This window comes from Simochromis diagramma, unplaced genomic scaffold (genome assembly GCF_900408965.1).
Source record: "Simochromis diagramma unplaced genomic scaffold, fSimDia1.1 OVJJ01000321.1, whole genome shotgun sequence".
NCBI classification, from domain to species: domain Eukaryota; kingdom Metazoa; phylum Chordata; class Actinopteri; order Cichliformes; family Cichlidae; genus Simochromis; species Simochromis diagramma.
This window is the reverse complement of record NW_024386772.1, coordinates 3,718,722-3,733,631: the sequence shown is the minus strand read 5'-3', so window position 1 is coordinate 3,733,631 and position 14,910 is coordinate 3,718,722. Positions and strand designations below refer to the sequence as shown.

At 41.9% G+C, this 14,910-nt stretch overlaps 1 protein-coding gene across 3 annotated transcripts in view; it reads left to right on the top strand.

Moving 5' to 3' along the window:
* The window catches only part of ppfia3 (PTPRF interacting protein alpha 3), a 36,710-nt gene that overhangs the window by 13,295 nt on the left and 8,505 nt on the right, over nucleotides 1-14,910 (top strand). For 2 of the 3 annotated variants that reach the window (XM_040043292.1, XM_040043298.1), the window contains 20 exons: nucleotides 101-160; nucleotides 1,941-2,069; nucleotides 2,199-2,291; nucleotides 2,775-2,827; nucleotides 3,435-3,528; nucleotides 3,741-3,875; nucleotides 4,683-4,766; nucleotides 5,043-5,174; nucleotides 6,445-6,507; nucleotides 6,595-6,674; nucleotides 6,930-7,095; nucleotides 7,485-7,675; nucleotides 9,622-9,859; nucleotides 11,375-11,508; nucleotides 11,594-11,748; nucleotides 11,906-12,005; nucleotides 12,096-12,177; nucleotides 12,250-12,450; nucleotides 14,320-14,385; nucleotides 14,845-14,871. In XM_040043292.1, coding sequence (XP_039899226.1) covers nucleotides 101-160; nucleotides 1,941-2,069; nucleotides 2,199-2,291; nucleotides 2,775-2,827; nucleotides 3,435-3,528; nucleotides 3,741-3,875; nucleotides 4,683-4,766; nucleotides 5,043-5,174; nucleotides 6,445-6,507; nucleotides 6,595-6,674; nucleotides 6,930-7,095; nucleotides 7,485-7,675; nucleotides 9,622-9,859; nucleotides 11,375-11,508; nucleotides 11,594-11,748; nucleotides 11,906-12,005; nucleotides 12,096-12,177; nucleotides 12,250-12,450; nucleotides 14,320-14,385; nucleotides 14,845-14,871 — 2,283 coding nt within the window. Of the gene's footprint in view, nucleotides 1-100; nucleotides 161-1,940; nucleotides 2,070-2,198; nucleotides 2,292-2,774; nucleotides 2,828-3,434; nucleotides 3,529-3,740; nucleotides 3,876-4,682; nucleotides 4,767-5,042; nucleotides 5,175-6,444; nucleotides 6,508-6,594; nucleotides 6,675-6,929; nucleotides 7,096-7,484; nucleotides 7,676-9,621; nucleotides 9,860-11,374; nucleotides 11,509-11,593; nucleotides 11,749-11,905; nucleotides 12,006-12,095; nucleotides 12,178-12,249; nucleotides 12,451-14,319; nucleotides 14,386-14,575; nucleotides 14,872-14,910 lie in introns of all 3 variants that reach the window. The other variant, XM_040043307.1, reaches the window with a different exon arrangement.

The window sequence follows — 14,910 nt, the reverse complement described above, 5'->3', positions numbered from 1 at the left end:
GAGTCCCTGTTTCCCTCCCACTTAGTTTTCTTTTCAAATTAGAAATAGAAGATAATTACAGATGGGGCCTCTTTGATGATTCTCTTTGCCTTGTTTTTAGGTTCTCTCTTTAAGGGAGCAAATCAAACGACGCCAGCAAGGACTAGACAACGGCAAAGAGGTAATCGAGCGCATTTCATAGGCAATAATTGTACATACAGATCATAAAGCACAGTTAGTTTATTGTAGAGGGCAGAAAACAGGTTGGTTTTAGAGTTGTGTTCATACTGACCTGTGATATTGTCACAGCAACACATATATACTCTCTGCATGCAGCAGAGCAAAGCTGAAAAAACATGGCTGACATTACAAACCGCTGTGTTGTTAGCGTATAGAGGGTTTCCCATGCTGACCATCTGTAGCTAGGCTCATAGACCCACATTGTGTCTGTTCACATGGTCTTTGAGTACACAGTGTGAAGGATTATAGGAATGTTAACTAACACAAGAAAGGGAGTGACAGTGGAGTTCACCACAAAGAGAAAGAAGCACAAAAGAGCAGAAACAAAGACAGCTGAGAATTTTCATTGTCTTTAACATTCTGTTCACAGCAACCAGGCTGTTTGACTGTTGTGGCTTCCTTACTTTCCGAGGCGCAGCACAAACACGAGCAGGAGTGGTCTATAGTGTGCACGTGGGTCTGCAAAGCAAAGCTCTGACTTCAACACTTGTAGTTTAATATCAGAGAAACACTCATTGTTATACAAGTAACTTTTTAACATTAACAATAAAGCGTTTAATCATGTTTTGCTATCTTTTGCTATTTTTCCTCAGACTGCATACGTAGATCTTAAAGTGGGGGTACAGGAAATAAAAGCGGCTGCTGTTTAAAGCTGCATAAATCTTTCCTCACTCTGCAGCTGGAGCGTTGATCAGGTGCCACTGATTGCCAGAAGCTGCTGCAGTTATTGCAGTAACTGTATACAGTTTATTCTTAGATCAGTAGAACTGTCATATAGCTTACAGCCATCAGTGTCAGTTTATTCCCGTTAAGCAGCATTTCAGTCATTCTTCAAGGAGGAAGTTATGCACTGGTGGTTAGCACCGATGCCTCAAGACAAGAAGGTCCTGAGTTTGAATCCCATCCATCTCTGCATGTCAAACCAGTGAGCTAATTCATTAAATTGATGGTGGCTTGAGATGTTTTTATTAAAATGTTATGTTCCTTGGTTACATAGATATCACAATATGATGTGTGTATTGTGTTGAAGTGTACTGATTATCAAATATTGTGAAATGGTCACAATTGGATGAATTCTCATATAACCCACCCTCTATCTGCAACAGGATTTCTTAATTGCTTAAAAACTGTGCATTTCACAGTGTTAACGAGGAAAACTTACTCAAAATACTAACTGTTGTTTCTTTTTTTATGTACAAAAGCTTAACGAAAGAGAAAAACTGTGTAAAATCCCTGCTCCCACTTTGAAAGATGAACACATTGTAAAACCTGCACATTTACATGCACCTCTCATTCAATAACCAGAGCAGACCGACAATATATATACATTTTTTTTAAACATGGGCGATTTAATAGAATTTAAAAAAATAGAGCATTTCACACGTTTTTAAACCACTGTGTCACAAGATAGTCCTCTGAGTGGAAGATTAGGTTTCAGATGTTACAATAATGTTACTTTAACATATAGAAATGAAACATATTGTATTATAATTTTTATCTTACATTTCTGCAGATACAACTTTTTGCTCCACTACAATTAAATGTTGCAGAGTTCAAATTTAAGTTCTTAAATTTTGCTTCCTGGAGCGGAAATTTTTGCTTTAAAGGGGAAAAAAACACGACAGCAAAATCCCCGGAAAACCCATAAATTCTGGAAGTTTTATTCTTAATAATCATAATTTATCCTTTTTATATTAAATACAGTAAATCTTTTCTTTCAGAGGCTTCCCAACGGACCGTCCTCCATCCTGGACGACGGCGAAATTGACAGGCAGAGAGAGGGCGAGATAGAGAGACAGAGGTCAGAGCTGGGACAACTGAAAGAGCGACTGGCCCTCATGTGCAGACAGGTATTCGGTTCAGGAGCTCCTAAGGTCAAATGCTCTTAGCAAAACAAGCAAAATATCGCAAATCTGGAATGCTAACAGACAGAAAACGATGTGTGCCCGTTTAGCCTTGTATCCTTCATTTCCTGTCAGGTTGGCGAGATCGAGGAGCAGCTGACATCTGCCAGGAGGGAGCTGGCCCGATCAGAGGAGACCAACCAGAAACTACAGAGGGATCTAAAGGAGGTGTGACACTCCGAGCTATGTTGTTCATACTTTTTTGTTGTGGTTACTATGCTGTTTGTTTACGTGGCTGCAGCAACTGCTGCTGCATGCAAATCACCGTGTAGCCGTGATGTCACTGGTAGAGCTGCAGGCGATTTTTTGCATGGATGTGGGCCGGTTAATCAGTCAGTGCGCTGGCAGCTGAGTGAAAGGCGTGTGGAGCGTTTTGGAATTAGAGGTAGTCGAGCGAGTTTAATCAGCAAACTTTTATTTCTTGCCACGGCCTGTATCCTCCCACCCAACCCCCACTCTCACTTCTGTTGGACATAACAGGGTGCTTCTGACATCTGTCAGCGATAACTATCAACCGGTCATTATCATTCCTTAACTAATAGCAGTTCACACTGAGTGAATTATCTTTTTGAGAACGCCTCCTTGTAAATTTACCATTTGCTCTCTTATGCCTTTCTGTTTGTTTCTCACAGTGGTTACATATTTTCACAGGCGCTCTGTCAAAGGGAAGACATGGAAGAGAGGATCACCACATTAGAGCGCAGGTTTGTGTTTTCTCTCCACGTCCATCAACACGGAGAAAGTGCAGGATGGAAAGCGCAATAAAGAAAATCTACAAAGACAGAAACAGTAGAATGGAAAAAGAACATTCAGAGCTATTGAATGTGCTAAACTATATTAGGTATAAATGTAGGGATCCATTCATGAATTTAATTATCTGCATATTCATTCCCCCTATTTGTTCCCATTTATTTTTTGTTTTGTTAATTTTTGAATTCATCTATTTGTTTCATAAAATGTCCTTGCATTTTGTCCCTAATTCATCTTTTTTCCCATTTAAAATTGGCATTTTTTATAAAAATCATGCAAATCTCATATGAAGTATGTCATATAAACTTTCCCTCCCAGAAACAAAATACATGAATAAAAACACAGATGAAACAAATAATTTTATTAATAAAATGAGCTTTATTTTTTTAAGGAATACAGAGCAAATTTAAACATTGAGTCTCATATTTTATAAATGGATTGTGTGCATTTACCCTGGATATTTATTATTTTTGGTAGATTTATTTCTTTATAGTTGACATGAAGATGACCTTTCTTCCAAAATCCCGTCCACTCACGTCCCTGTTGGGGTCTGGTTTGCAGGTACCTGAGTGCCCAGAGGGAGGCGACTTCTCTCCATGACATAAAAGATAAGCTGGAAAACGAGCTGGCCAGCAAGGAGTCACTCCACAGACAGGTTAGGTTAACAGTCCCTTTCATCTCCATGCGTGTTCATGTCTCTGCTGCTGATTGGCAGCTTGGCTGTGTTTCGCATTGGCACAGAAAGAGCATCATTAGTGCCTTTTCTACTTCCCCCCCGACGGCTTTAAACATGTCTTTTTGCCCTCGGCAATCTTCTATTGCGGTCCGCGTTCCACCTGCACTCCCTGACATCCCGCTTTCCTGCAGAGTGAAGAGAAGAACCGGCAGCTTCAGGAGCGTCTTGATGATGCCAAACAGAAGCTGCAGCAAACCCTGCAGAGAGCTGAGACGCTGCCTGAGATCGAAGCCCAGCTCGCCCAGAGAGTGGCTGCACTCAACAAGGTGTGTACGTCCTAATCGGCCTCAGTAAACCCTTGTTGGTGTATTTTGGAGTGATCCGACAGGTTTGCCAAAGTCTTGCGAGCCTTTTTATCCCCAATCGTGTTTTTTTAAACAGCAAAATTTTCTAGAGACAAAATTTAGTACGTGGATGTGTGTGCACAAATTTGGTGCGAGCTGGAATGTGCAGCAATGCAGAGACTCAGTTGCATGCGTGAGTACATGCAGGCAGGTGCAAGCAGGAGCATTTGTAAGTGCATGTTTGTGTGCATTCACGCCCACATAAAGTGTAGGGGGGAAAAAAAACACAAGATGTCAAAAGATAGAAGAATAGCAAATATTTTATCAAGCCGGGGCAGCAATACATAATCAGACAAGCTGAGATGAAAGCCCGCTCAGGGCACAGAGTGAGCACAGCTATTACATCCTTGGGTGCTCAGCACGTCAAGGACTGTACACCGCAAAAATTCTTCCTGACTGACTGATTTAATTGCATGCATGTTAACCTCTTGCATTCCCGTAAAAAAATGGTTTCCTCACACCAAAAAATTTGCATAGAAGTCGCTCTGCTCTTATTAGTCAAACCTCTTCAACGACTACTGCTTCTACATGTTCGGGCAGGAAGGCTGGCGTGGAAGGATAAGATTAATGTCCTGTAAGAAACAAGAAAACAAACTTTCCTGTTACACTGTGATCTGTACAGGCATGTAACTAATTGAAGGAATAAGTCAACAAGCTGTTCCTTTTGTGTTAATTTGTATTAGTGTTGCAACATGATTCAGGCTCTAACCTTGCTCTCCAATCGCTCAGGCGGAGGAGCGTCATGGTAACTTTGAGGAGCGACTGCGACAGATGGAGGCGCAACTGGAGGAGAAGAACCAGGAGCTACAGCGAGTGAGTCACGCTTGCTTTTCCATCTTTCTGTTTTCATCCTCCCCCTCTTTTCCTTTTGTCAGGATTTACTCTGCACAAAGGCGCACTAATTTTCTAAACCCTGTATTTGACCGTGCACATTCAGATTGAAGTCGTTGTCTCTCTCTCTCTCTCTCTCTCCCTCTGTCAAGCAGATTCCCTGTTATTAACTCTCCTCCCCCCCTCCCTTCTCTCAGCCTCTGCACTGATTTTTAAAAATCTTTCCCTCTCGCTCATCTCGCTTACCCTGCCCCTCAGGCGAGGCAGAGGGAGAGGATGAATGACGAACACAACAAGCGCCTCTCTGACACGGTGGACAAGCTGCTGTCCGAGTCCAACGAGAGGCTGCAGCTCCATCTGAAGGAGAGGATGGCTGCCCTGGAAGAAAAGGTGACCGCCTCCGACCACAGAAAGAGTTTCCAGCCAAAGATTTTTTAAATCAGAAATGCATTAACTGCAGTAAATATTATCTTAACCCACAAATTAACTCCTGGCCTCGGGTACCTTCACTCAATTCTCTGCCCTCCAGGAAGTGACCAGTTTAAACTTGAGTACATTCCCAAGCCGTGCCTCAAACATCCATTAGCTCTTTTTGTGTCTTACTTTTCATTATTCCTGGAACTCATTAATTTATAAATACAGAGATTTACTACATGTAATAGACATAAACATCCAGATTAGAAATGCCTGGTGGTTGATTTTTTGTTAATCTCTTATCTACAATCTGTGCTTTATTTGCACTATCAGCAAACAAAAAGGTTTCTTTTCTAAATGTAAACTGCTGTGATTTTACAGCAGGTATAAAGTCCTGTTGATGATAAATTCCGGGTGGGATTAGGTTTAAAGGAATGTGCTTAAAAGTGGAGCTTTTCGTTTGCAGGGTAGCACAGTGAGTTGGTAAGATGCTTGCTGAGCTGTTACTTGTAGCATTGATAGTTTGCTGTAAATGTAGACTTTAAATTATACTCCTGGATTTTGAGATACGTAACATTTATAGGTGACAAATAATACTTTATTGTGAACAGGTAACACGGACAAAGTTAGCCAGTGACACAGTTTAACCCGAAAACTGCATGTCTTTTCCCCACATGCGGTTGTGTGATGCAGGTCATTGAGTTCTTGCTAAAAAAGCAAATCAGTAAAATGTCTGGGGTTCAAATTCGACAGCCAGCTGGAGACTTCTCTCCAAGCACTCTGGCTTCCTCCCGCAATTAAAAAAAAATGCACATTAGGTTAACTGGTGATTCTAAATCGACTGTAGGTATGAGTGGTCGTTTTTTTCCTTTTTGTTAGCCCTTTAAAATTAGCGGCCTGTCTAGGGTGTACCCCATGTCTCACCTCATAAGTGCTCAGATAGGCTGCAGTGCAGCTGCAGCCCTGAATTGGCTAAGCAGAAGAAACCGAATGGGTAGATGGTTATGAAGAAGTTGCATGCATCTGTGCTTTAATGCATACATTTCTATATATGCACTGCTGTTATTGTAGATGCAATCTGCATATGTAGATCATCTGTAATTCTAATGAAACACTGGCAAGAAATTGAGTCCCTGTAAAAAAACACACTGGTGGCAGACAGTAGACTAATTTTCTCAGATAGAACAAATAAGGTTTTCCTGAAATTCCCCTCATACTCTTATTACTTCTTATCATTTTTCTCCAGAATGCACTATCAGAGGAATTGTCCAACATGAAGAAACTCCAGGATGATCTGCTGGCAAACAAGGTGACCATACATCCAGGTTTTATTCTCAGGTTAAGCTAGCAGACATGATTTTCCTCTTTTCTCTACCATTTTTTTTTTCATTTGCAGGATCAGCTGATCGCTGAGCTGGAAAGGCTTCAGCTGGAGTTGGATCAGCTGAGAGCGAGGCCTGGGGGCTCTTATTCCAGGTTGGTACCATCATTTGGACAGCTTGTAGCTGTACGTCGACTGGCTACTGTTGGGCTGTATCTTCATTTTCCGTGCTCTTTTAATTTAATCCTCTATTATTAGACAATTTTAATTTTTCACATTGATATGTTCGTTTTGCAGTATCTCAGCTTTGGAGTTGGCACATGTTATGCTTTAGTACCCCACTTTGTTTGCTGTGTGTAGGGTTAATCGTTTCATCTTATCGTGTCTCATTTCTTCTTTTATTTTTCCAGTCGCTCTCTGCCAGGCAGCGCTCTGGAGTTGAGGTATTCCCACGGAGGCGGGTCCCTCCCAACAGGTTCCACCGCTCACCTGGATCCCTTCGGTAATGCCTCTGCCGGAGGCGCAGGCAATCGTCACTGGCCCCGCTGGAGCTCTGCTCATGAGGACACTACCAAGGTGAGATATTTTAAAAGGTGCTTCAGAAATCACTCTTCAAAGGTTTAAAAGTGAAAGTTGGGATCCTTTTTTTTTTTTTTTTTTTTTTTTTTTTTTTTTTTTACAAAAAAAAAAGGTGTAGCTCAGTGATACACTGTAGTAATTTTCAACAGCACTGACTCACTGGAGCTCAAGAAATAAGCTAAATGGGATTTGAGATACACAAAATTAGATGTTCCTAGCATAGACTGTATACAAAAGATGAACCTTTTTTTTTTGGATGCTGCACTCTGCACATGAGTTATTTCATATACCTACAAACTCAATTTGATGTTGAATGATTGGTATTTGCAAATGGGATCAGATGTCCGCTGTGTAGTGAATCATCCTGTCTTGCTTTGTGTGTGCAGTACTCAGATTGGGATCACACTCTGATTGGGACTGGGTTCCAGCCAGGGATGGATGTGGGATGCTCAGACGATGAGGACGACGGGGAGGCTCGGTTTGGCTCCGAGCTTCTGTCACCCAGCGGACAGACGGATGTGCAGACCCTGGCCATCATGCTGCAGGAACAGCTGGAGGCCATCAATAAGGAGATCAAGTAAGGAACGCCAAGAGCGCTTAGAGATTCAGAGAAGTAAGAATGTGAGAAACACCTCCCTACATGCTGCAGACTGACTCACACCAACACCTGCTACAACCTCAAAAATAAACATAACAGCACCTCTCAGACATGTCCTGAAGAGAAAATGCAGTTGTGGAAGAATTAATCAGCTCCTGCTAGTGATGAATTAATACATTATTAGATTGTTTATGGATGCACTGACGCATAAGCAGCAGTTGCTGCTACTCAAGGTGGAACTAGTCTTAACAACTGTGGACCCCCTTTTTCATTCAGAACTGCTTGAATTCTTCATGGCCAGTGTTGGTCAAGTTACTTGAAAAAAGTAATCAGTAACTAATTACTGATTACTTCCCCCAAAAAAGTAATCCCGTTACTTTACTGATTACTTATTTCAAAAGTAATTAATTACTTAGTTACTTAGTTACTTTTTAAAAACACGATTTACAACCTGAATAGGTAATAAAGTAATAGATCTTTCAGCCCAATTCTACTTTTTCTGCATAATCCATCATACAAAATGTAATCAAATGGGAAAAGTCTCTTTTTAAAACTTGTTTTATCAGTTTTAATCTTTTAACTTTATGCATCAAGCAAAAATTTAATTATATGCAACATTCACTGACTGGAAGAAATTTGTTTAACATTTAAACCTATTTTCTGCACATTCCAGCACATAAAATAAAATATTTTTGTGTGTTTACACTCACTCTTTCAAATAAATGCAAGTGAAGCACAGCAGAAAATAAATAAAGTCAAAGACTAGCGGTCCTGTTGCTCTATTTTCACCTGTATAGCAGGAGTGGCATAGGCGGAGGTTTGCCCTGGTGCAGGTGTGCCGCAGCGGTCAGTTGAAGAATCCGCAAGTTTCTCTGTGAATTTCACATTACGTGGTAGCGCACTCGGTACTTGCTCGGAAGTTAAGGGGTTTTCTTCCCACGCAGTGAACAGCGGACGCTAATGTTTTTGTCACTTTTTATGGTATCAAACTCAAAGTAAGGTCAGTACTTCCACGCTTTAAACGCTGCACGCTCATACTCTCTCCCGCACTCGATATATTATCCGTTGTTGATCTGCACACAGCTGTTGCCACAAACGTCGCACTTGCTTACGTCATTGTCATGAGACACTCTCGCAAGAAAATCACGGTTTTAGTAACGCAGTAACGCAGAGTGCTTACGGGAAAGTAACAGTAATCTAATTACCGTTTTAGCAATAGTAATCTCTTACTTTACTCGTTACTCGAAAAAAGTAATCGGATTACAGTAACGCTTTACTGCCCATCTCTGTTCATGGCACAGATTCAACAAGGCGCTGGAAACATTCATCAGAGATTCTGGTCCAATTGACACGATAGCATCACACAGTCGCCTGTCGGTTGCACATCCATGATGCAAATCTCCAGTTTCACCACATCCCAAAGGTGTTCTGTTTGGTTCACAGCTGAATTTGACTTATCAGCAATTAACATTTTGGGAAAACGCACTGATTAGCTTTCCTGTAGAGGTCTGAGTGAGGAGAATTTGCCTATTTGTCTAGATTAAATAATTAGCTAGAGCCATCAACTGCTAAGCTAGCATGGTGAATACTAGACAAAGCCATTTTTTACAGAATAAACACACAAAGTAGAAAAGTAAATTTGCCAACTTAAGTGACGCAGCTTATATGTGCAGTAGATATATTATTAGATAGAGCCAGGAGAGTTGATTCTTCTTGTCTCCAGTAATTCTGCTCTGCTGGCTCTAGCTACATTCATGACTATGGTATCAATTTTCACAGCAAGAAAGCTACCAAGCTTTTTTTTTCTCCAAACCGTCAAACTACTTCTTTAAGACTGTCCTGATTTGTTTAGAGCTCCAGGACACTTCTGGAGCCCTTTTCTGAGTTCTAATATTATCCACATGTTTGTTGCCCTGAAAACCCAGATTGATCCAGGAGGAGAAGGAGAACACAGAGCTGCGTGCCGAGGAGATCGAGAGCCGGGTCAGCGTGGCTTTGGACAGTCCGCCCATCCCTCCCTCTTCCCTGGGGAGAGACAGCACAGGACGGGGCTTCATCCCCACTTCCATCACATCCTCCACCCTGGCCTCCCCCTCTCCCCCCAGCTCCGGGCACTCCACCCCTCGTCTGCCTCACTCCCCTGCCCGTGAGACCGATAGACAGGTACGACTGGAATGTAGAGAAGAACTCCTATTTCAGTTCGTGTTAACCTTTTTACCTCACCTTGGTGTCAGCCTCCCTGTTTATGCAGACAGCTCCTCCAGACAGTGAGTCATTTAAATAAAGCATAAGTAATCACGCAGATGGGGTCAAGAAGTTTAGTTATTCTTCAGCGGCAACAATGTCAGATTGGGAAAGTTTGATTTAAGTGACTCGTGGTGCGGTATGAAGGTTCCAGCAACGGGCAGATAGATTACAAGTAATGGTGCAATAAACAAAAAGCAAGCTGTCAGTGGTGATTTTGAAAATTGATCATGTTTATGTAGGCGTTCAGTGAGAATGGCAAGATTGGTTACAGTTAGGAAGCTGGATGTAAGCCAAGGAAAATAACTCTTTTAAGGCTGTAGCAGGAAACCTAGTCGGCTTCGGCTCCTCTTCACGTCATAAAGGTGAGCTGTGCAACTAAACTTGTAAAATCAAAGAACTCCTCTTGCATTAATCTCAATTTTTAACTATTTGGTAAAAAAAAAAAAACAGGAAAAGGATTACATTTCTAAACAAATAGGATATATTAATATAACAGTTGTTGATTAGTAGATTTTGCTCATGTTTTTCAAAGCAGGGCTTGCTGTTGTCCCCTTTTTCCATTTTTTAGTTGTTTACATGCATCATTGTTGGACAGAGTTGAGACAATCAGGTCTGGACAGCGTCTGAAGTTGACTTTCTCGAGTATAACACACAGAAAGACACTGACAGCTTCAGACAAGTTGTTAGAAATGGATATATTTTGTGCCGTTACGTCGCAGTCAGAAATCATTCGAAGGCAAAACTTCAAACGTTTTATTCAGTCTAAATCGAGCAATTTGTGGCTAAGATGAATCTTATTGTTGGGACCTACAGTCACGTAAATAACAAGGTTTTCACAGTGCTGCGTGCAGTCCTGTGAAAAAATACACTCCATGATTCAGCAGCTTGTAGAACCACTTCTAGCAGCAATAACCTGAAGTATTCATGAAGTGATCAGTTTCTGTGTGCCTTTATTAGTCTCTCACATTGTTGTGCATTAATGTTGCTTATTCTCAATATTGGTTTGCATTCATTTAAGCACAGCGCTCTTAGGATACCACCACAGCATTTCATTCTGAGCTCCGACTCGGTCTTTTCTGTTTTGGTGTAGATTATTTTTGTGGATTTGCTGCTGTGCTTGGCGTCGTTGTTCTGTCGTGTGACTTAATTTGGGCCAAGCTTTAGCTGTCAAACAAATGGAGTCACATTTGACTTTAGAATCCAGCAAAAATGTAAGAAATCTGTTTCGGCCAGTCTCAGTCACAGTTGTGGCTTGGCAATATTAATAATGATGCTACAACAGGTAAAAAACATACTTAGAATATAGTAGCTAATATTTTTTTAATTTACAGACAAAACATTTAAGCAGAGCAGAGCTCACATCATCCATAAAATTATGATTTTTGTGTTTGCATCTACTGCAAATTATACAGTTTACATTTTATATTCCAGAACAGCAAAGATGATGACCGATCCCTCGCTCTTCTTGACTCTACACCTCCTCCCACTCCTCGTGCGCTGCGATTGGACAGGATGGCCCTCACCCATCCGGGAGCGATGCTCGATGACCCCAGAGAGTTTCGCAGGTAAGACGGCTGCGCATTCAAGCGTGATGCTTTCAATGTGTATTTGTTTTTCCAACTTTAGTTACTTTCTTTGTCTCTCCTTCAGTCTCTCGGCAGATGGCAGCAGCACCAACAGCAGCCAAGATTCACTCCACAAGGCCAGCAAGAAGAAAAGCATCAAGTCTTCCATCGGCCGGCTTTTTGGGAAGAAGGAAAAAGGAAGGATGGGCCAACCTGGACGGGATGGATCTGTTTCTCTTGGTAAACTGATAAAAGATAAGGGAGGGACTGACTGAGCATGAGTAATCCATGCTGTCAGCATTTACATCTAAACACTTTATTGGCTCGGTGAATTCGGAGCCAGAAAAGTGTTCATATCTAGTTCTTGCAATCTTTGACATCACTGTATGTTTCCCAGCATCTACACCCTCTGAAGACCTGGCATCTGGAGACCCAATGGGAATGAATAAGACGGGAACTCTTGGTCCAGCAGATAAAGACCGCCGCAGCAAGAAGAAGTCAGTGAATTATATGCTGTGCGTTTCATATTTTGAGCTTTTAATCGGACAGCACCAAATAAGAAATCTCTCTGTTAAATCTCTTATCAGGCATGAGCTGCTGGAAGAAGCATGTCGCCAAGGACTTCCTTTTGCATCTTGGGATGGACCTACTGTTGTGTCGTGGTTAGAGGTAGGTGATCATAGAACTGAGATCTAAATGAAACTTTCATCTTGATTTAATCCACTCCTTACCTCCTTCTAGCTGTGGGTGGGAATGCCAGCTTGGTACGTCGCCGCATGCCGTGCCAACGTGAAGAGCGGCGCGATCATGGCCAACCTGTCCGACACGGAGATCCAGAGGGAGATCGGCATCAGCAACCCGCTGCACCGCCTCAAACTGCGGCTGGCCATCCAGGAGATGGTGTCCCTCACCAGCCCGTCTGCCCCAGCCAGCACTCGCTCTGTGAGACTCTGAAACTGCACATACATTTAACAAGTCCATAGCCAAGGGGAGCACAAAATTATTAGCTATAAATTATAAAATGCTCTGGTACATAAAAAATGCATATCTACCTCATGGCATTATATGAAATAGTCACAAAAACCCAAGCCCTTTTTTCCATGCCGTCAGCACAGCTTTGAAACGGACGTATTTCATTTCAAAATATGTTTCATGTCTGCACCACATATGTTTACAGAGTAAGTACATCACCATGGTAACCAAGAAAACAGAGCTTCACGAAGCCGCAACTTTGCGCTTTAACCCAAACGGTGATCAAACATATTCGAGTGATGTTGGTCACCTAAATGTAACCAAACAATGAATGAACGTGTAAATGAAAAGCAAAAGAAATATACAGCAGGAACATGAACGGTAGTGTGAGAGGTGAAATTACTTATGCCTCCTGCTTCCTCCAAGAATTAGACTTTTTCGCCCAGCATGACGGATAAATAGATTGGATTTTGTTCATTTTTGCAGAACTTCCATAAAACTTGGTAATATCTACAGATGGGAGTCGTTTAGGCTGTGGGTTTTCGAATCTAGTTAGGTCCAATGGCTTATGAAACTGCAGATGTATGTGCCTAATATCTAGGATTATGAGTGAGTCATTGGAAAATGTTCGATCTTGTAGGGGGTCCCTGCTCCTAGAGGCTAAAGGGGGGGACCTCCAAAATTATAAGCCCTATTTTAAAACTCTCATTTACCTTAAAGAATGAATATTTTCTCATGATAAAAAGATCCCAGTCTAGACAGCTTCCCCCTAGAATTAAAGGTAAAGAAGCCTTTAATTGGAGCACACTAAGACCTTAAACGCCTTCATATGTCGATTTATGTATTCATTTGGGACGGATATCTATCTTTCTGCTGAGTATAGACTTTTTGCTCGGAGTAGCGCCTTGCCGCATCCATATTTAAAGTCTGAGGTAAATGTTGAGCCAGATGTTTGTTGTTTAGAGACTGGCACAAATGATCAGATTATAGTCTCTGTGAAGGCCACATAATTAGCGCCAAATGTCACAGTCGCTAGTCATAAAATTAAAATGTGACCTGGAATATATGATATTAATAAGGAATGATGTAATAGAAATAGCCTGTTGGGGCACATGACATGTAGGATGTAGGATTAGAAAGAGAAAGAAAGATGCAGATAAAAATGAATGCTAACAAACATGAAGCCTATTCTACACGTGATAAATGTCCAAAATGATAAAGATATGAATGGAAATAGGCTCTGCTGGGAGTGACGGGGTTCACCTTTGTCATCTGGAAAACATTGGCAACAAAAACTTTGCCCTCTCCCTCGGCAACAAAGACAAACCAGATGTTGAAAAATGTAGTAAAAGTGCTGCACGCACATGCATTTGTGGCACTGTTTTTTCCTCCGCTTCCTCAAGCAAGATAAAGTGAAAAATAGCTGAAAGCCATCTTCTTTAAGGCGTCTGCTTTGGAGCTTTTAACAAATGGCAGATTTTGGTTTTTCTTGGCTTTCCCTTTTCTGCATTTGGCTTCCTCTCTATTTACAGTAGAAATCATATTAATGATACGGTGAAATGCGGAAGATGATCGATCGTGCAATTTTGCCCAACAGGCTGAGCAGATTCATTAGTTATCGGTTCACATAAGCCCGTCGAACCTCTTGTTCGTGGAAATCACCATGGCAATGAGTCTTCTGTTGTGGTTGGCTGACATCTTTTGATGTGGCTGTTTTGGCATCGCGAAAATGTTCGAGTGTTGACTCATTGCTGTAGACAGGCAGTGAAGTGTGGTGTGTGTGCATTTTTTGTAATCTTTTATCTCACTGCTTCGCTTCTTTTGTTCACATAACTGCAGTCTACCAGTAACGTGTGGATGACCCACGCAGAGATGGAGTCTCTGAACGCCGCCACCAAGCCCCCGGTTAGTGCCCCAGCCGTCCTGTCTCTGTCTGACAAACTGCCCTTTTATGGTCATGGTTATTTTATTTTATTTATTTTGAATAATGTTGAGCGTCTCGTCCGGTCTGAATCACGTTGATGAGTCTCTCCCCTCCCTTCTCCTCTCTCTCCTTGTACTTCTTTTTTGTACTTCTGTCTCTCTGTGGGCCCAGGCCATAGTGTTGAGCATCTTCTTCTCTCCCTGTTGTTGCCGTTTCAGTGTGAACTGCTTCCAACTAATTACCCGTTCACTAACACACTGTTCCTCCCTTTTGTCCTCTTTTCCCGCTGCTGCTGTTGCTGCTTCCTCCTCTGCTGCTCCTTCACTATCTATCCATTCGTCCACCTTGCTCTTCACCTCCGCACCCCTCTCCCTCACCACCTCCACATCACTCTCTCTGGCTCTGTCTCTCTTCGTCTTCCTCTTCTCTTCTCTCTGCAGGAGCTGAAAGAGTTCAGCTGGGATCAGGTAAGGGATCAGCAGCGCCTTTTTGAAAAAAAGTTCGCA